Below are 15,504 nucleotides of genomic sequence, written 5' to 3' on the forward strand. Positions count from 1 at the left end.
TTGGGCACTGAAAAGGCGGTATATTCCTTGCTACTCTCGCTAAGAGGGACCTGTAAGAAACCCTGCGCCAAATCAATTGAGCTATAAATATTATGTCCCCCAATTTCAACAAAAAGATCTGGTATGCACGCGACTGGGTAGCGGTCAGGGATTGTTTTCTCATTTAAACATCTAAAATCAACGCATACACGGACCGAACCGTCTTTCTTAGGCACCGCTAACAAGGGAAAGTTGTAAGGAGACACGCTGGACGCTGGGTCTAATGATTCCTTCTTCTTCCCATCTATTAACCACTTTCTCTACCTGTTCTCTGATTTTGAAAGGTATGCGATATGCAGGAATATAAATAGGTTTTGTGTTACTCTCCAAATTTACCTTATGCTCTAACACATTAGTCAACCCCAATTTATCGCTTCAATGTGTTTGCTATAATCCGCATTGGCTAAGTGTTCTCTGAATGTTCGTTTCCTTGATTGCATTTCTGCCTCCGAAAACTCAGGTTTCCCCTCTACGATAGCCACTGAACCACTATCACAATTCCAATCTTGGAAATCCAATATATATGTGTTTTTCTGGTATCTCCTAACTGTATCATTACAGTTTAACAACTCTAACCACGTAAGCCCATCCTTGGATACACTGTTCACCGATGCCGTGCTAACAACCCCTCTGAGCTTTTTGCTATTTTCAATAACACACACATCTGTGGGTTTCTCATTTCCTTCAATTTAACTTTTACCATAGTCTTCAAACCCGGTAGTAACGTAATATCTTCAAATAAAACTCCTCTATATTTGTGGTTAGTACCTCCCCTTTCCACCACCCCATACAAATTCCCACCCTCTGTATCATCCCCAGCATTTTAGTATCAGAAATAACATCCATATTAGTATCATCACCACCATTGTTATCATTGTTACCATTGTGAACTCTGATAGAACCCCCGTAATCATTTCCCATATCACCAATGTGTGTTTTAATATTACCTTTCTCCATAACACTCGTATCACCACCATTAACCCTTAAACGCCGAATGGATGTATTAAACGTCGAGTCAAAATATCTCCCGTATGCCGAATGGATGTACCATACGTCGACTCAAAAAAGTTTTTTTTAAAAATTTGCGGAAAAATACTTATAGACCTACCAGCCGAAAACTTTTGAATCACGCGCCTTGGGGGATGCTGGGAGTTCACGGATCAAGGCGTTGTTTTGTTTACAATCGTTACGCAGGTGCGCAAGCGCGAATTTCTTTCTTATCGCACTAAAAAGTATCAGTGACAAAACAAAATCTCAAAAAGTTATTTCGTCACTTTGACATAATTTTTGCACCGTTTTAAATTATCCGTTACATGAAGTATTATATATGAAAATGTGTGCAATTTCATTTAGAATACAACAAAAAAATACTCGTGATTGTAGCTGTGGAATAATGTATATTTTACTATGCAATTGCTGTACCATTCATTTCCATGCATTTAATAAAATCACCTATTGTGAACGCATCCGCATGTGTCGCCCTGTATCATGAACCCTGCACATGCACATGACTATTCTTCTTGCTTCTCTTGGCGCGAGCTACACGCCCTGCAGTGCCTCTGTACATATTTACCTTTTGCTGCTTGGAATCAACCAATCTACGACTCGGGATATTATTTCTCCCATCCTGCAATCTTTCGTCTTCTAATGCAAGACATAACCACCTATCACCATGGCGCAGTGACGAAACCATTCAGCATTTTCAAGGAACACCGGAATCAGCATTCAAACCCAGCCGCCATTACCCCTCGGGCACCTTTGGATTTTACAGTGCTAGTGCGGTGCTTATGATACGTTCATGCAGTGTTTGTGTAGTGCCAGTGCAGTGTAATATCAGTGCTTTGATTTTTTTTAGTGGGTTTTTATTTTTTTTTTCTTGTGCCTTGCACCCCGCTCTTACGGGTACCCTTATTTTCATATCCAGCTACAGAGCCCGAGGCACATCCACCCATCCGCTTCATTTCATTTTCCGATACACTGCCGAGTGCCGACTCATTTTTTCAACGGTCGAGTGGTCGCTCCCCCACTCCCCACCGACCACCACCCCCCAGGAGCCCACCCAGCCCACTCTCCACCGCCTGCCAGGATTTGCCGCACAGATGAAGAATTATTTACAGTAACTTTTTAATAAAAACTGTAGAAAGTCTTCCTCATTGTTCTTCTCTTCCTTTAAACTGCAGTTGACATTGCAGAAAACTGTTCATAATGGCTTCTGCTTCACATCAAGACGAGCCCTGGGGATATGCAACACGACCTGGACCCTGAGGACCGCCAGTTGCCTTCACACCCAGTCTCACCAACAGACCGTCGAACCCTTCCAGGTTTTGCATCGCTGGAAACCCCACCTTTGCTCTCACTGCACCTGAGTATACCGCCTCCCACAGCTCCAAATACGGAGTTAAGGCTCCTCATCAAGTACCTGGAGGAATCTCGACAGGCCGAGTTGGTTGCACGTCAGAGAGAGGAAGAACAACGTCGTTATGAAGAGGAACAACGTCGTCACGAAGAGGATCTACGCCGCCAAGAGGACAACTTAAGAAGAGAGGAGGAAGCTCAATGTTTCACCATACTGTTGCAGCTACTTAGTGTCAATTCGACCCAACAGCAAGCAACACCAGCGGACTCACAACTTCCCACACAATCCTCAGTGCCATCGTCCACCCAGCCACCACCCCCACAGAAAGCCATCGCCCAGACCCCGCCTCCCTTACGTCCTGATGCCACATACCAAGTGTTCAGGGAATGGCGTAGACGCTGGAATGACTACAGTGTGATGGTGGACCTAGGGACATTACCTACCAGAAAACAAATGATACAGCTTCGTATGTGCCTCAGCCTGGAGACCCAAAGAATACTCGAGCACACGCTCAACGTACCACCAGACACGGATCGGAGTGTTGACGAGGTCTTGAATATTCTCCAGGATCACATCAAGAACCTGCGGAATGAAGCTCTACGACGCAGGGACCTGCTCTCCTGCAAACAGAGGGAAGGGGAAAGCTTCAGCAACTTCTACGTCCGACTGAAGCATGTAGCAGAGGAAATCGACGTCTGTCCTGGCCATTCTGCTGTGTGTGAGGAGACTCAGCTGAAAATGATCATTATCATGGGAGTCAGGGACGAGGAGCTCACTCAGAAACTCATTTCCCTGGACGCTGCAGCTTCATTGGCCACCATGGTTAACGAATGTCGCTCCTATGAGGCCACACGGACAGCCACTACCGCCATACGTGCCCCTCCTTCTAAATTGTGTGCCGTCTCCACGTATAAAAAAATCAAAGGACATGGCAACAGGGGTTCTACCTCGCTACCAACCCCTAACAAGGACACTTTATGCCCTTCCTGCACAAGGAAGCACAGCTCAGCAGGAAAGTGCCCAGCCAGCGACAGTTGGTATGTGTAAACTGTGGATGCAAAGGACACTGGCGCAGGACCCCAAAGTGCCCCGCCAACAAGGCCACATGCAGACACTGCGGCCGAGTGGGCCACTATGACAAGTACTGCCGTCAGCAGATGAACGCCAAGCAGGGCGGCCCGCCCAATGCCACGCCCCCTTCTAGCAAGCCCTCTAGCTGTCGCAAGGTCGAGACTCCTTCTTCATCAACTGACTCCTCACCATCACCTATATCCATTACCCTCACCTACAAGGGTGAGACATCGAAGATAATGATGCTGCCTGACACAGGAGCTGATGTATCAGTGATGGGCCCCCAGCACTTGGAATTCCTTCGCATTCCCAGGACTGAGCTACAGCCTCCTGCAACATCAGTGACACTCACGGCAGATGGGTCAAAGATGACACCGGCTTTAGGAACCCTTATGGCCACCTTGTCCTTGGCCAAACGGTCCTGCCTCGCCACGATCCAAGTCCATGAACGCGTTCAGATGCCACTCCTGTCCTATGCACTTTGCAAGGAGTTGGCCATCATCCCGCCAGGCTTTCCGCGGCCCATCCTACAGGTCACCCACATTAATCGATGCAAGGAGCTACCCCTGCATGCTGACACGACCCCTGCTGAGGCCCGAGAGTATTTCTTACAAACATTTCAGGACATACTCGTGTCAAAGGAAGACCTTAAAGCAGCTCCACTGAGGCCGATGGCAGGCCCTCAAATGAAAATCCACCTTAAGGAAGACGCGGTCCCTTTCGCCATCCACACCCCAAGGCAGATACCCTACGCTTTCCGCGAACCTGTCAAGAATGAATTAGACTCCATGGTACAACAGGGAATCATTAAGCCTTGTGGAGATGAGCCATCGAATGGTGCCACCCTCTAGTCGTCGTTCCTAAGGCCAAGGGAGTTCGAATCACAGTGGATCTCACGAAGCTGAACGCACAAGTCTCCCGTCCAGCCCACCCTTCGCCCACGCCCTTAGCTGCTGTCCGTGCTGTCGACTCCACCGCCAAGTTCTTCACTACCGCGGACGCTCTACACGGCTACTGGCAGATGGAGCTAGCAGAAGAGGACCGCCACCTCACCACTTTCATTACGCCTTATGGACGCTTCCAGCATTGCCGGGGACCTATGGGCTTCTCTGCCACTGGTGATGCCTATTGTTACCGCGGCGACCTAGCTCTCCAAGGTATGAAGAAGTGTGTCATAAAAGGTTGTTGAGGACATTCTCATCTTCGACGATGACCTACTGACACACTACCACAGGATCCACGAATTGCTCACTCACCGCTGCCGCAAAAATAAAAAGGGCATCACTCTAACAACAAAGAAAAAGTTCACAGTGGCAGCAGACCAGAGTGAATTTCTGTGGCTTCACCCTTTCCGAAGAAGGAATTGCTGCTGACCCAGGACGAGTTGCTGCTCTGCAAGACTTCCCTACACCATCCAACCTGACGGACTTACGTTCCTTCATGGATAGTAAACCAGTTGGCAGAGTTTACCCCAGATATTGCCCTGACTGCGACAGCCCCACTTCGACCACTCATGAGCCCCAAGCGCTCTTTTCTTTGGACACCTGGACCATGACCCAGGCCTTCAAACGTGTGAAACAAGCACTTTCAAGTCCGCCTGTTCTTGCGTCTTTTGACCCAACCCTGCCAAACATTCTCCAGGACCGACGCATTTTTCGGCTCTACGGGATAGGATACGGCTCTCCTCCAGGACCATGGAATCTGGGAACATCTCCGAGTAGTCCAGTGTGGATCCCGCTTTCTCGCAGACGCCGAAACAAGGTATGCAACGATTGAACTGGAGATGCTTGCAGTATCTTGGGCCCTCACAAAGTGCTGCCTATACCTCAAAGGACTGCCAACCTTCACCCTGCAAACCGACCATCGCCCACTGGTGCCTATCATCAACAGCTACACGCTGGACATGGTTGAAAACCCACGGCTCCAGCGAATGAAGGAGCGCATGTCGCAATATCAATTTACTGCAGTGTGGCATGCCGGCAAGTCTCTATGCATCCCAGATGCACTTTCTCGTGCACCAGTCAGCTACCCACCTCTGAGGATATGACTGGCTGCGCTGAGGTAACGGCACATGTCAGAGCTGTCATCAATGCTTACAAAACAGCTTACCCAGGACGAGGAATGCCCCAACCATTGATGCCGACCGGACCCTACAGGACATGTCGATAGCAGCACAGGCCGACCCCACCTACATTCGCCCTTCGTGACTGCATCAGTTCTGGGTTTCCACGAACCGCCTACTACCTACATGCATCCTTATCACCATACTGGAAAGCTGCGAGAAGCCCTCTCTACTGATGGCAACCTCGTGCTCTACGGGGCAAGATACTAGTTCCTGCAGCTCTACGTCGCCACACACTCGCCAGACTCCATGATAGTCACCGTGGTTGTCAAGGCTACCCAAAACGTCGGGCTCGACAAACCGTCTTCTGGCCTGGGGATAGACTCGGACATCGCCAACACCGTCGCTGCCTACGAGCCGTGCCAAGTCCTGCGTCCCAGCCAACAACGGGAGCCTCTCCACAATGACGACCATCCATCCAGGCCCTTTGAGTCGGTATCGGCGGACTTCTTCCAGGTAGCTGGGAAGTCCTTTCTTGTAGTCGCTGACCGCCTCTCTGGCTGGCCTGTGGTTGTCCCTTGCAAGGGTGACACTACTGCCTCCTCGACCTTACGGCACTTCTGCCGCTACTTCAGAGAGGTGGGTGTTCCCTTACGCCTGTGCACCGATGGAGGACCTCAGTTTACCAGCAAAGAATTTGCTGACTTCACAGAACGTTGGGGGTTATAACATCCACATCATCTCGTCGCCACATTACCCACAGTCAAATGGACATGCTGAGGCTGCCGTCAAGGCTGTCAAGCACTTGATCCTCAAAACGGCCCCACAAGGAAACATTGACTGCGAGGATTTCGATCGTGGTCTCCTTGAGTTAAGAAACAACACCCAACCAGTCTGGCCTCGCTCTCCTGCCCAGGTACTGTATGGTCACCCTCTCCGTACATGTGTGCCTGCCCATCCTCAGTCATTCACAGAAGATTGGCAGGAAAAGGCCCATGACTGCGACCGCCGAGCTGCTGCCAGAGCTGCTCAGGTGCAGTGCAACTATGACGCCCCAGCCCGCCCCCTGCCAGGCTTTAATTTGGGCCAACTGTCCGCCTCCAGGACCCAACATCCCACCGATGGGACACAGTTGGGATTGTCATGGGTGGTGCACGATCACGCAAGTACGAGATCTGTCTCCCAAGTGGTCGAGTGTTACGTCGGAACCGTCGCTTCCTATATCCACTGCCCAGCCCCAGTCAAGTTCCCAACTCTTGATCTCCCTCCTGGTCCCTAGCCCAGACATGGAAAAGTCATCAATTCCCTCCAAAACCCCTCGCAGGTCCCCAAAGATTGACAGGCCTACATAATGTACATATCTACATGTAATTTGTTTAGTACGTTCAAAATACCTCTTTGAACGCAAAAGGGGAAGGGGAGGTGTGGAATAATGTATATTTTACTATGCAATTGCTGTACCATTCATTTCCATGCATTTAATAAAATCACCTATTGTGAACGCATCCGCATGTGTCGCCCTGTATCATGAACCCTGCACATGCGCATGACTATTCTTCTTGCTTCTCTTGGCGCGAGCTACACGCCCTGCAGTGCCTCTGTACATATTTACCTTTTGCTGCTTGGAATCAACCAATCTACGACTCGGGATATTATTTCTCCCATCCTGCAATCTTTCGTCTTCTAATGCAAGACATAACCACCTATCACCAGTAGCTTTTATCAGTTTTGAAATATTTCCATATAAATAACGATAAGTGCCAAAATTTCAATCTTCGGTCAACTTTGACTCTACCGAAATGGTCGAAAAACGCAATTGTAAGCTAAAACGCTTATATTTTAGTAATATTCAACTATTTACCTTAATTTTGCAACAAATTGGAAGTCTCTAGCACAATATTTCGATTTATGGTGAATTTATGAAAAAACTGTTTCCTTACGTCCGTGCGGTAACTCTTCCGAAAAAAATCATACATGCGATTGTGGTAATGTTTGCACCATTTTAAAATCAGCCGTTACATAAAGTTTTATATATGGAAATGTGTGCAATTTCATGCACAATACAACTAAAAACAACCCATGGTTGTAGCTTTTATCAGTTTTGAAATATTTTCATATAAAAAATGATAAGTGACAAATTTTCAACCTTCGGTCAATTTTGACTCTACCGAAATGGTCGAAAAACGCAATTGTAAGCTAAAACTCTTATTATATTTTTAGTAATATTCAATCATTATTTACTTTCATTTTGTAACAAATTGGAAGTCTCTAGCACAATATTTCGATTTATGGTGAATTTATGAAAAAAATAACATTTTCCTTACGTCCGCGCGGTAACTCTTTCGAAAAAAATCATACGTGCGATTGTGGTAATGTTTGCACCATTTTAAATTAGCCGTTACATAAAGTTTTATATATGAAAATGTGCGCAATTTCATGTAGAATACAACGAAAAATAATTGAAGGTTGTAGCTTTTCTCATTTTTGAAATATTTGCATATAAATTACGATAAATAGAAAAAAAAACACGTTTGGTCAACTTTGACTCTACCGAAATGGTCGAAAAACGCAATTGTAAGCTAAAACTCTTATATTTTAGTAATATTCAATCATTTACCTTCATTTTGCAACAAATTGGAAGTCTCTAGCACAATATTTCGATTTATGGTGAATTTATGAAAAAAACTTTCCTTCCCTCCGCGCGCGGATTCTCCGCCATAAATCTCCGAAATGGGTACATCGCATTCTCGGAAAATTTGCTCCGTTTCATATTAGGCATTTCATAGAGTTTTATATATGAAAATGTGCGCAATTTCATGTAGAATAAAAGGAAAAATATTTGAAGGTTGTAGCTTTTCTAATTTCCGAAATAATTGCATATAAAAAAAATTTATAAAAAAATTTCGACATTCGGTCAACTTTAACTCGTCCGAAATGGTCGAAAACTGCAATTGTAAGCTAAAACTCTTACAGTATTGTAATATTCCACCATTAAACTTTATCTTGAAACAAATTCGAAGTCTCTATAACAATATTTAGATTTATGGTGAATTTAAAAAATATATATTTTTTTACGTCCGCGCGTTACGAATTCATGCATCTCCGTCTATAAACACCGGGATATCCACATCCCCTACTGTTCCATAGACTATAGGCTTGGGCTCTGGGGCGTCCCCCACGAGACCACAATGGCATTTACCAATCACCTGTACCCTTTTTGTTGATCGGGCTTCCAAAAATTTCGCCGATCCCTTTGCCCTCTGGTTTGACCTGCCTGGGGAGTTCTCACATTATAATTACCAGAACCTTGATGTGTAGGCCTCGCATCTCTCCGTATCTGAGACAGACAAGACTGCCAATAATGATCAGTACTTTTACACATTCCACAATATTTAACCCTACACAATTTCTTTGGATGTCCTGGTTTATTGCAGTTGAAACAACGCAACTGCTGTTGCTTTTGATCGATCGATCTTTTGTTATACTCAACTTTTCACACAGACGATGAGGAGAAAGTTCTGTGTCTCTCTGTACTCTATCCCTCGGGCCTGTCCCGTTAAAAATTGTGCTATCTACGGTGGGACATTTAGACCTGTGTTTATCTATTTGGGTATAAAGTAATTCTTCGTCTGAGGTAGGCTCAACCTTTTCATCAAAGCTATCCACTATTGCATCGGGTACCTCGTGTAAAAGCAGGGAAAAATAGATCAGTTTATGAACATTATTTAGAGGGAGATTATCCCCTGTAACCCATTTAGATGTTTTCAATTTTCCTACCCAATCTGCCACTGCGTCAAACAGCTTTGAACTATGTTCTACAAGGCTATTAGTGCCTTTCTGTAGTTTATAAAGACCCCGAAGGTCTCTCACCATATCTCTGTGTTCCTTTGAGCCATATGCTGTTTTCAAAAATGCTTGCAAGTTTGTCCAGGTACGACATTTTGTAAATTGGAAACTCCTTAACCTGTGACTGAGGTCTCCCTTATTGAAATCTAGCAAAGCTTTCGCCTCTCTAAATGCCTCTACATCTTCTACTATATTCTTTCCCGCTAAATAGTTATTAACTCCTTCTATGAAGATATTTACAGGCTGTGACAGTACGCCATCTACAATCCCTTTGAATGGGCTAACGCCAGCACTAATGTTCGTCGCGTAATGTAGTAGCGTCGTAGGGGGCTTAGTATCTGCCATTTTACCCTGTTTCCGAAGGCTATTTTGTTCAATAAGCTTCCCCGATCTCAATAACATCAATGTATATATATACACTAAACCCAGTCAAGAAAAATCAACACAAATTTTCCCTCAGTGGATAACAAAAGGCAAGCCCCCCCCGCCCAGTCACAATAACAATCCCACGAAAATGACAATAACAAAAAAAAAAAAAAATAAGGAGGGGATGAGGGGATAGAAAAGATGTTTGCTAATCAATTCGCCTCGGCAAACGTGCCTCGTTCCCAGTTCTCTCTCTCTCTCTCTCTCTCTCTCTCTGGCGTGACTTGCAACAAAAATTCTGCTCAAGTAAATTTGCCACAAACAAATACAAGGAACATGAACAACAACAAAAGGGTAAAAAAAATACACAAAAGATAAAAAGAAGAAAATAAGAAAGAAAAAACTCGAAAATACATTCACGTCTTCATACGACCGGGAACCGAATTCGTATACACACCGCAAATATGCACGAACTACGAAACACTTTAATATGTTGAAAATTAAACTTTTCCTCTTCACTTTTTAAAACACCTTTATTCCCTAACCCCAAGAAATTGAAACTGACTTGGCTTGGGAGAGGAACAGCTTCTCTCTGTTGAACACATTGAATCAGCAAAAAGAGCCCCGAGTTGCCTGTGACATGATTAATAACCCCTTTATCCTACCAAAAAAAAGAAGAGACCCCCTATTTCTAACTGGTCACCATCCCTTCAGAGCATACCTACAGCTTATAAAATATATAAAAAGCCTTTTAAACCCGCTGCCACCACTGTAAACCCCCTTCCTTATTCAGTAAACTACACAAACTGGGAACTCTTATCTGTTGCCAACGGTGCCCTGTCTGCAACCATGTCGCTAGGCTTATTAAGACTTTGTAAATACAAAAATATACTATTTATTTCCAAAAGCAGTTGGTTATAAAATAGAACAAAATGATTAACAAGTCATAATGGCATAAAAAGCTAAATCTGCCCATAAAGAAACCAGTAAGATAACATTCTACCCTCCTGACTAAGGTTTCACTCCCAAACCCAAATTGTCACTATGTCTCGTATTAGTCAGGTTAGAGAATCCCGTCTCTAATTAACCATGGAATTAGACCCATCTGTAATAAAGATAATAAGCATAAAATCATATCCCACACATCACTCTTTTCAAAGTATTCATGTAAAGAGAGTATTTCACACTTCTCTCTCTTTTCAAAAGGTAACAGTTTTTCTAAGTTTTTATAGAATATGTCCTATCTTTACGATGGGGCGTTCTCTGCCGACACTCGGAGTATACCGCTTAACCTCTTAGCGTTGACCTAAAAGAACGCGTCTTTCACAAGTGCCCCGAGCTAGTAGGCCTGCAACACGTGTACAAACAAACGTACATGCCTCACGACCGGGTGAGTGATCTCTGAGTCAAATTGCTTGCTCAACAAATACCTTTCTTCAAGTGAGCGCTACTGCACCACCGCTTGTCTCTAAGCGAGAAGTGATATGTGACTTCACTTAACATTACATTGGCACTTTAAACATATCATTAATCATTGCCCCTCTTTTCATCTGCCAGACATTCATTCCCCTCAGATTTAAGACTATAACAGACACTAAAAATGGAACTGTTCCTTGCAGTTTGTCCTACAACTCAGCCCTGCATAGATAATTATGGCTATTGCACAATTCCGGAGAACTGCTATGAGAAAATAGTCCCTGAGTGGTGTGAAGGAGAGAGCTGCGTTTGCTGTGCTCCAGGTAAGCTGATCCAGCACTTCATCTGTTTTGAGCGTCTGAGGTGAACAATTTTGTTCCTTTGAGTCTTGTGGATTTTGGCTCTGGTTTTTGTTTCTCAAAATCGCAATATTCCTTTCTTCACTTAACACTTGTAAGTTTTTTAATCTTACAAAAACCCTTTCTTTTTTAATTTGATCTGTTCTTGCAGAAGTAACAATTAAAAATAGTTTTGATTTGATATTTCAATAAACAACATTAACTGTCATCAAGAATACGGATGGAATATGATTTGACATTTTTATAAACAAATAAAATTATTAAATTCAAAAATAGTAATGTGATTCGCATGCCATGAATATTTAGCTGCAGTACATAGTATTGTAAACATCACAATTCCAAAATAGGTCATTTTACCTAATTTGGCAATCCCCACAGGAAAATTTTAGACAGTTACAAAGCATCTGCATAATGCTTCATGAACAATTTTTAATGTTAGGGTACTTCACCTTTTTTATTTTATCACAATTTTTATATGATATTTCTTTATGCAATAAGTCTTGTCGATCTTGGCACTCATTTGTATTTTCATCACTAATCAGGGTGTCAGAAAATAATTGTATAGCTTTCAGTTAATCAAAGGATATTAATTTAAAACAGGAAGTTCACCAGCTTACACTGGTAAGTCTGTCTTGTGTCCCCCCCCCCCAAAAAAAATAAAAAAAAAAAAAGGTTAATCTACCCTCTCTCTCTCTCTCTCTCTCTCTCTCTCTCTCTCTCTCTCTCTCTCTCTCTCTCTCTCTCTCTCTCTCTCTCTCAGAAGAAGAAGAGAAAATTAATTTTGTTAGGCCTGTGTAACTGTCCTTTTTTCCATTAATTAATTCTTAGCTTTAAATCTATTTATAACATTTGTAAACCCCCTTCCTTATTCACTAAACTACACAAACTGGGAACTCTTACCTGTTGCCAACAGTGCCCTGTCTTCAACCATGTCACTAGGCTTATTAAGACTGCGTAAATACAAAAATATACTATTTATTTCACAAAGCAGTGTGATGGTAATTGCTTCATAGCAAAGGAAGATAAAGGAAAGGAGAACGCATTTTCGAGAGATGTTTGGCAACTAGCGGAGGAGAACGGAAGCGCTTGGCACTTAGCGAAAGAAAACCCAAACGGAATTCAAGGGGGAACTGAAGGTGGGAAAGATTGATCTGAGATCAAACAAGAGAAGTTTGTGTGTAAGAGATAGTTTTAGTACTAGTCTCGAGAGAAAGCCATTTTTACCATATAGTACGAAGGCCTTTATTCAGTATTAGAGGAGAGGGGAAGTATATATCATAGAATTAATGTGGGTAAGAGTAGAAGCAAAGGCAGTGAATGTAAATTCGCTCAGAATTATAAACAACGCCCCATGCCTTGGCCTCCGCCCGTGTACAGTGTTACTGAGTGAGATTAGTTTTAAGAAAAAGAAAAACAAAAAAACACAGGTGTTTTAATAATTTATAAGTTTTCATCAGAGTTCAGAAAACGGAAAAGTAAGAGAGAAGGATAATGTTATAGTTAGTAGCCTCTCTAGAGATTTTTCAGAATGAGTAGCTTGATGACCGTTTTCTGTTATGGCACGAGTGGTAGAGTGAATGAAAAAGGATTTTGACGTAAGGAAAAATCTATTTCTGGGCGATTTGGCTCGTGTCGCCAGCGAAATAAAATAATCCTTTTAATCTATTATTTCTAGGGTAAATGTACTAACACTACCAGAGAATAAATAAATAAAGAAAAAGGTCAGGTATAACTGACTCGCTCACCCAGAGGGTGTCGGTATGAACACTATGGCGAGTGAGACCACTACCACGAGCCAAATGCCAATGAGTTCTCCCACTACAAAATCCCCCAAGAGAGAGCCGACCCACAGAGTGGGCAGCACCAACTACTACTACTCCATCCATGCTGCCGACTGCTGCGCCTCTGGTGGCCATCCTGAAGTTAGCAGACAATCTTGGCGATGGGACGGGTAGGGTGGGATTTCGCTGGCGACACGAGCCAATCGCCCAGAAATAGATTTTTTCCTTACGTCAAAATCCCTTTTCTGGGCTCAGCTCGTGTCGCTGCGCGAAATCGTACCAGAGAAATAGCACAAGATTGTAAAGAATTCAACAAAATACAAAGAGGTCTCAAATAAAAGATAAAATAAAATAAACGGATATAATTGCTAATAAGATACATATACACAGTGATACAAAATAGAAATATTGCTTAAATTACACTTAATTCTAATAATATTTCTTTAACTTAAGGTAATATACATATTACAGGAGAAATATGTCATATATGTACGAAAAATGGTATCTGTGTAAAGCTATGTATCAAAAACATTCTAAAGCAATTAACATAAAGTTGAATAAAACAAACTCAACAATAATAATATATAAAGGAATGTATAGTGACTTAATAGTACAAACCCGTAAACCATTTACAATAAGATGTATCTCCTAGCATAAAAATAAGGAGATGACATCCAGGAGATCAATATCCAACATCAAATGTGAGTGTCCCTAGCAAAAAAATAAGGGACACCCACTACATCATCATAAAAGCAGCTAAGACACAAGGTGACCGTAAATGAACAAGGCAGGAATAGACGAACTGTTGGGTGAGGCAGGTAGAAAGGAGGACTGGATCTTCTACTAAAGATTAGTCAGAGTCAGGGGAAACTATGTTCCCCGCTGCAACTGCTGAAAATTTCAGAGCTTCCAAGGACTTTTAAGTAATGACGTTTGAAACACTGTCGGCGATTTCCATCCAGTATACTTTTCAACTCATCGAAGTTCATATGTTGGAAATAGTTAATTGAGGTGGCTACTGCCCTGACATCATGTGCTTTTGGGAAAGAGTCAGGATGGCTTGTTTAATGAAGTACAGGATTTGTTGCCTGATGCTTCCTTTAATAGATAAAGTGCCACCTTTTTCTCTCTAAAGAGAGGGACCCGATGATGATGAGGAGGTCCTAGATAGAAGGCTCGTAAGGCTGAAACTGGGCAAAGAGATACATCTTGTGGAAGGGGTAGTACCTTCCATGGTTCCCACCTCATCAAAGGATCTTCATTCTTTGCTATAAAGCTACGTTCCGGAGAAAGTAGCACTTCCCCTGTGGGAAGGAACTGAATATGATCCGGATCTCTGGATAACGCCGACAGTTCTGAAATTCTAGCTCCTGAGGCCAAGCTTAATAAAAATAGGGTTTTTCTTAAGAGCATTATAAACGAGCATGTGTCATTATTGGTTTCTGAAGCCAGCTTTAGAACATCATTTAAGAAACCATGATACTGACGTAGGCCTTACCGAAGGCCTAAGTCTAGCACATGCCTTGGGAATAGACGAGAAGTAGGAGTCTGTCAAGTCTATGTTGAACCCAAATTGAAAATCTTTTTCAAGGCTGACTTGTTTGTCGTAATTGTGCTAGCTGCTAAGCCTTTTTCAAATAAGGATCTGAAAAGTAGGATATAGCTGAATTGATTGTCATGATCTAACCTAAATCTGATTCTTTCAGGAAGGTTGCTAACTTTTTGACAGCAGCATCATACTGTCTCAAAGTTGAATCTCTTTTATCGGATTCCAAGAAGAGAATATTCTGAGGGTCAATATTCGCATCCCGTTTTGCTGCAAACTTCATGAAATCCATAAAGTTAGGGTTTGAGAATCCCTGAGGAAGCGAACACAGTCTTCGTTTGTACTGACTGGGAGAGCCTGGGATTGGGGATCCGAAGAGGGCGAAGACCCAGTTCCAGAATGAGAGGGTACCAATTGCTCTTCGGCCAGTCTGGGGCTACTAGAGCCACTTGACCCTTGAATGTCCTGAGTTTGTTTAAGACTTTCATGAGAAGATTCACCGGAGGAAAGACATAAATCTTCTCCCAGTTGTTCCAGTCTAGAGCCAGGGCGTCCGTGGCATAGGCCAGAGGGTCCAGGTTGGGGGCCACAGATAACACGGAAGTTTGTGGTTCGTTTGAGATGCGAAGAGATCCACCTGTAGACCTGGAAACTCTCTGAAG

The 15,504-nt window shown here is 43.3% G+C and overlaps 1 protein-coding gene across 1 annotated transcript in view; it reads left to right on the forward strand.

Moving 5' to 3' along the window:
• LOC135198198 (protein psiR-like) overlaps positions 1 to 15,504 on the forward strand; it is a 379,223-nt gene that overhangs the window by 73,215 nt on the left and 290,504 nt on the right. The window contains exon 4 of the mRNA XM_064225779.1: positions 11,360 to 11,479. Within this exon, the coding sequence (XP_064081849.1) occupies positions 11,360 to 11,479 (120 nt within the window). The remainder of the gene's footprint in view (positions 1 to 11,359; positions 11,480 to 15,504) is intronic.

Source organism: Macrobrachium nipponense, chromosome 23 (genome assembly GCF_015104395.2).
Source record: "Macrobrachium nipponense isolate FS-2020 chromosome 23, ASM1510439v2, whole genome shotgun sequence".
NCBI lineage: Eukaryota > Metazoa > Arthropoda > Malacostraca > Decapoda > Palaemonidae > Macrobrachium > Macrobrachium nipponense.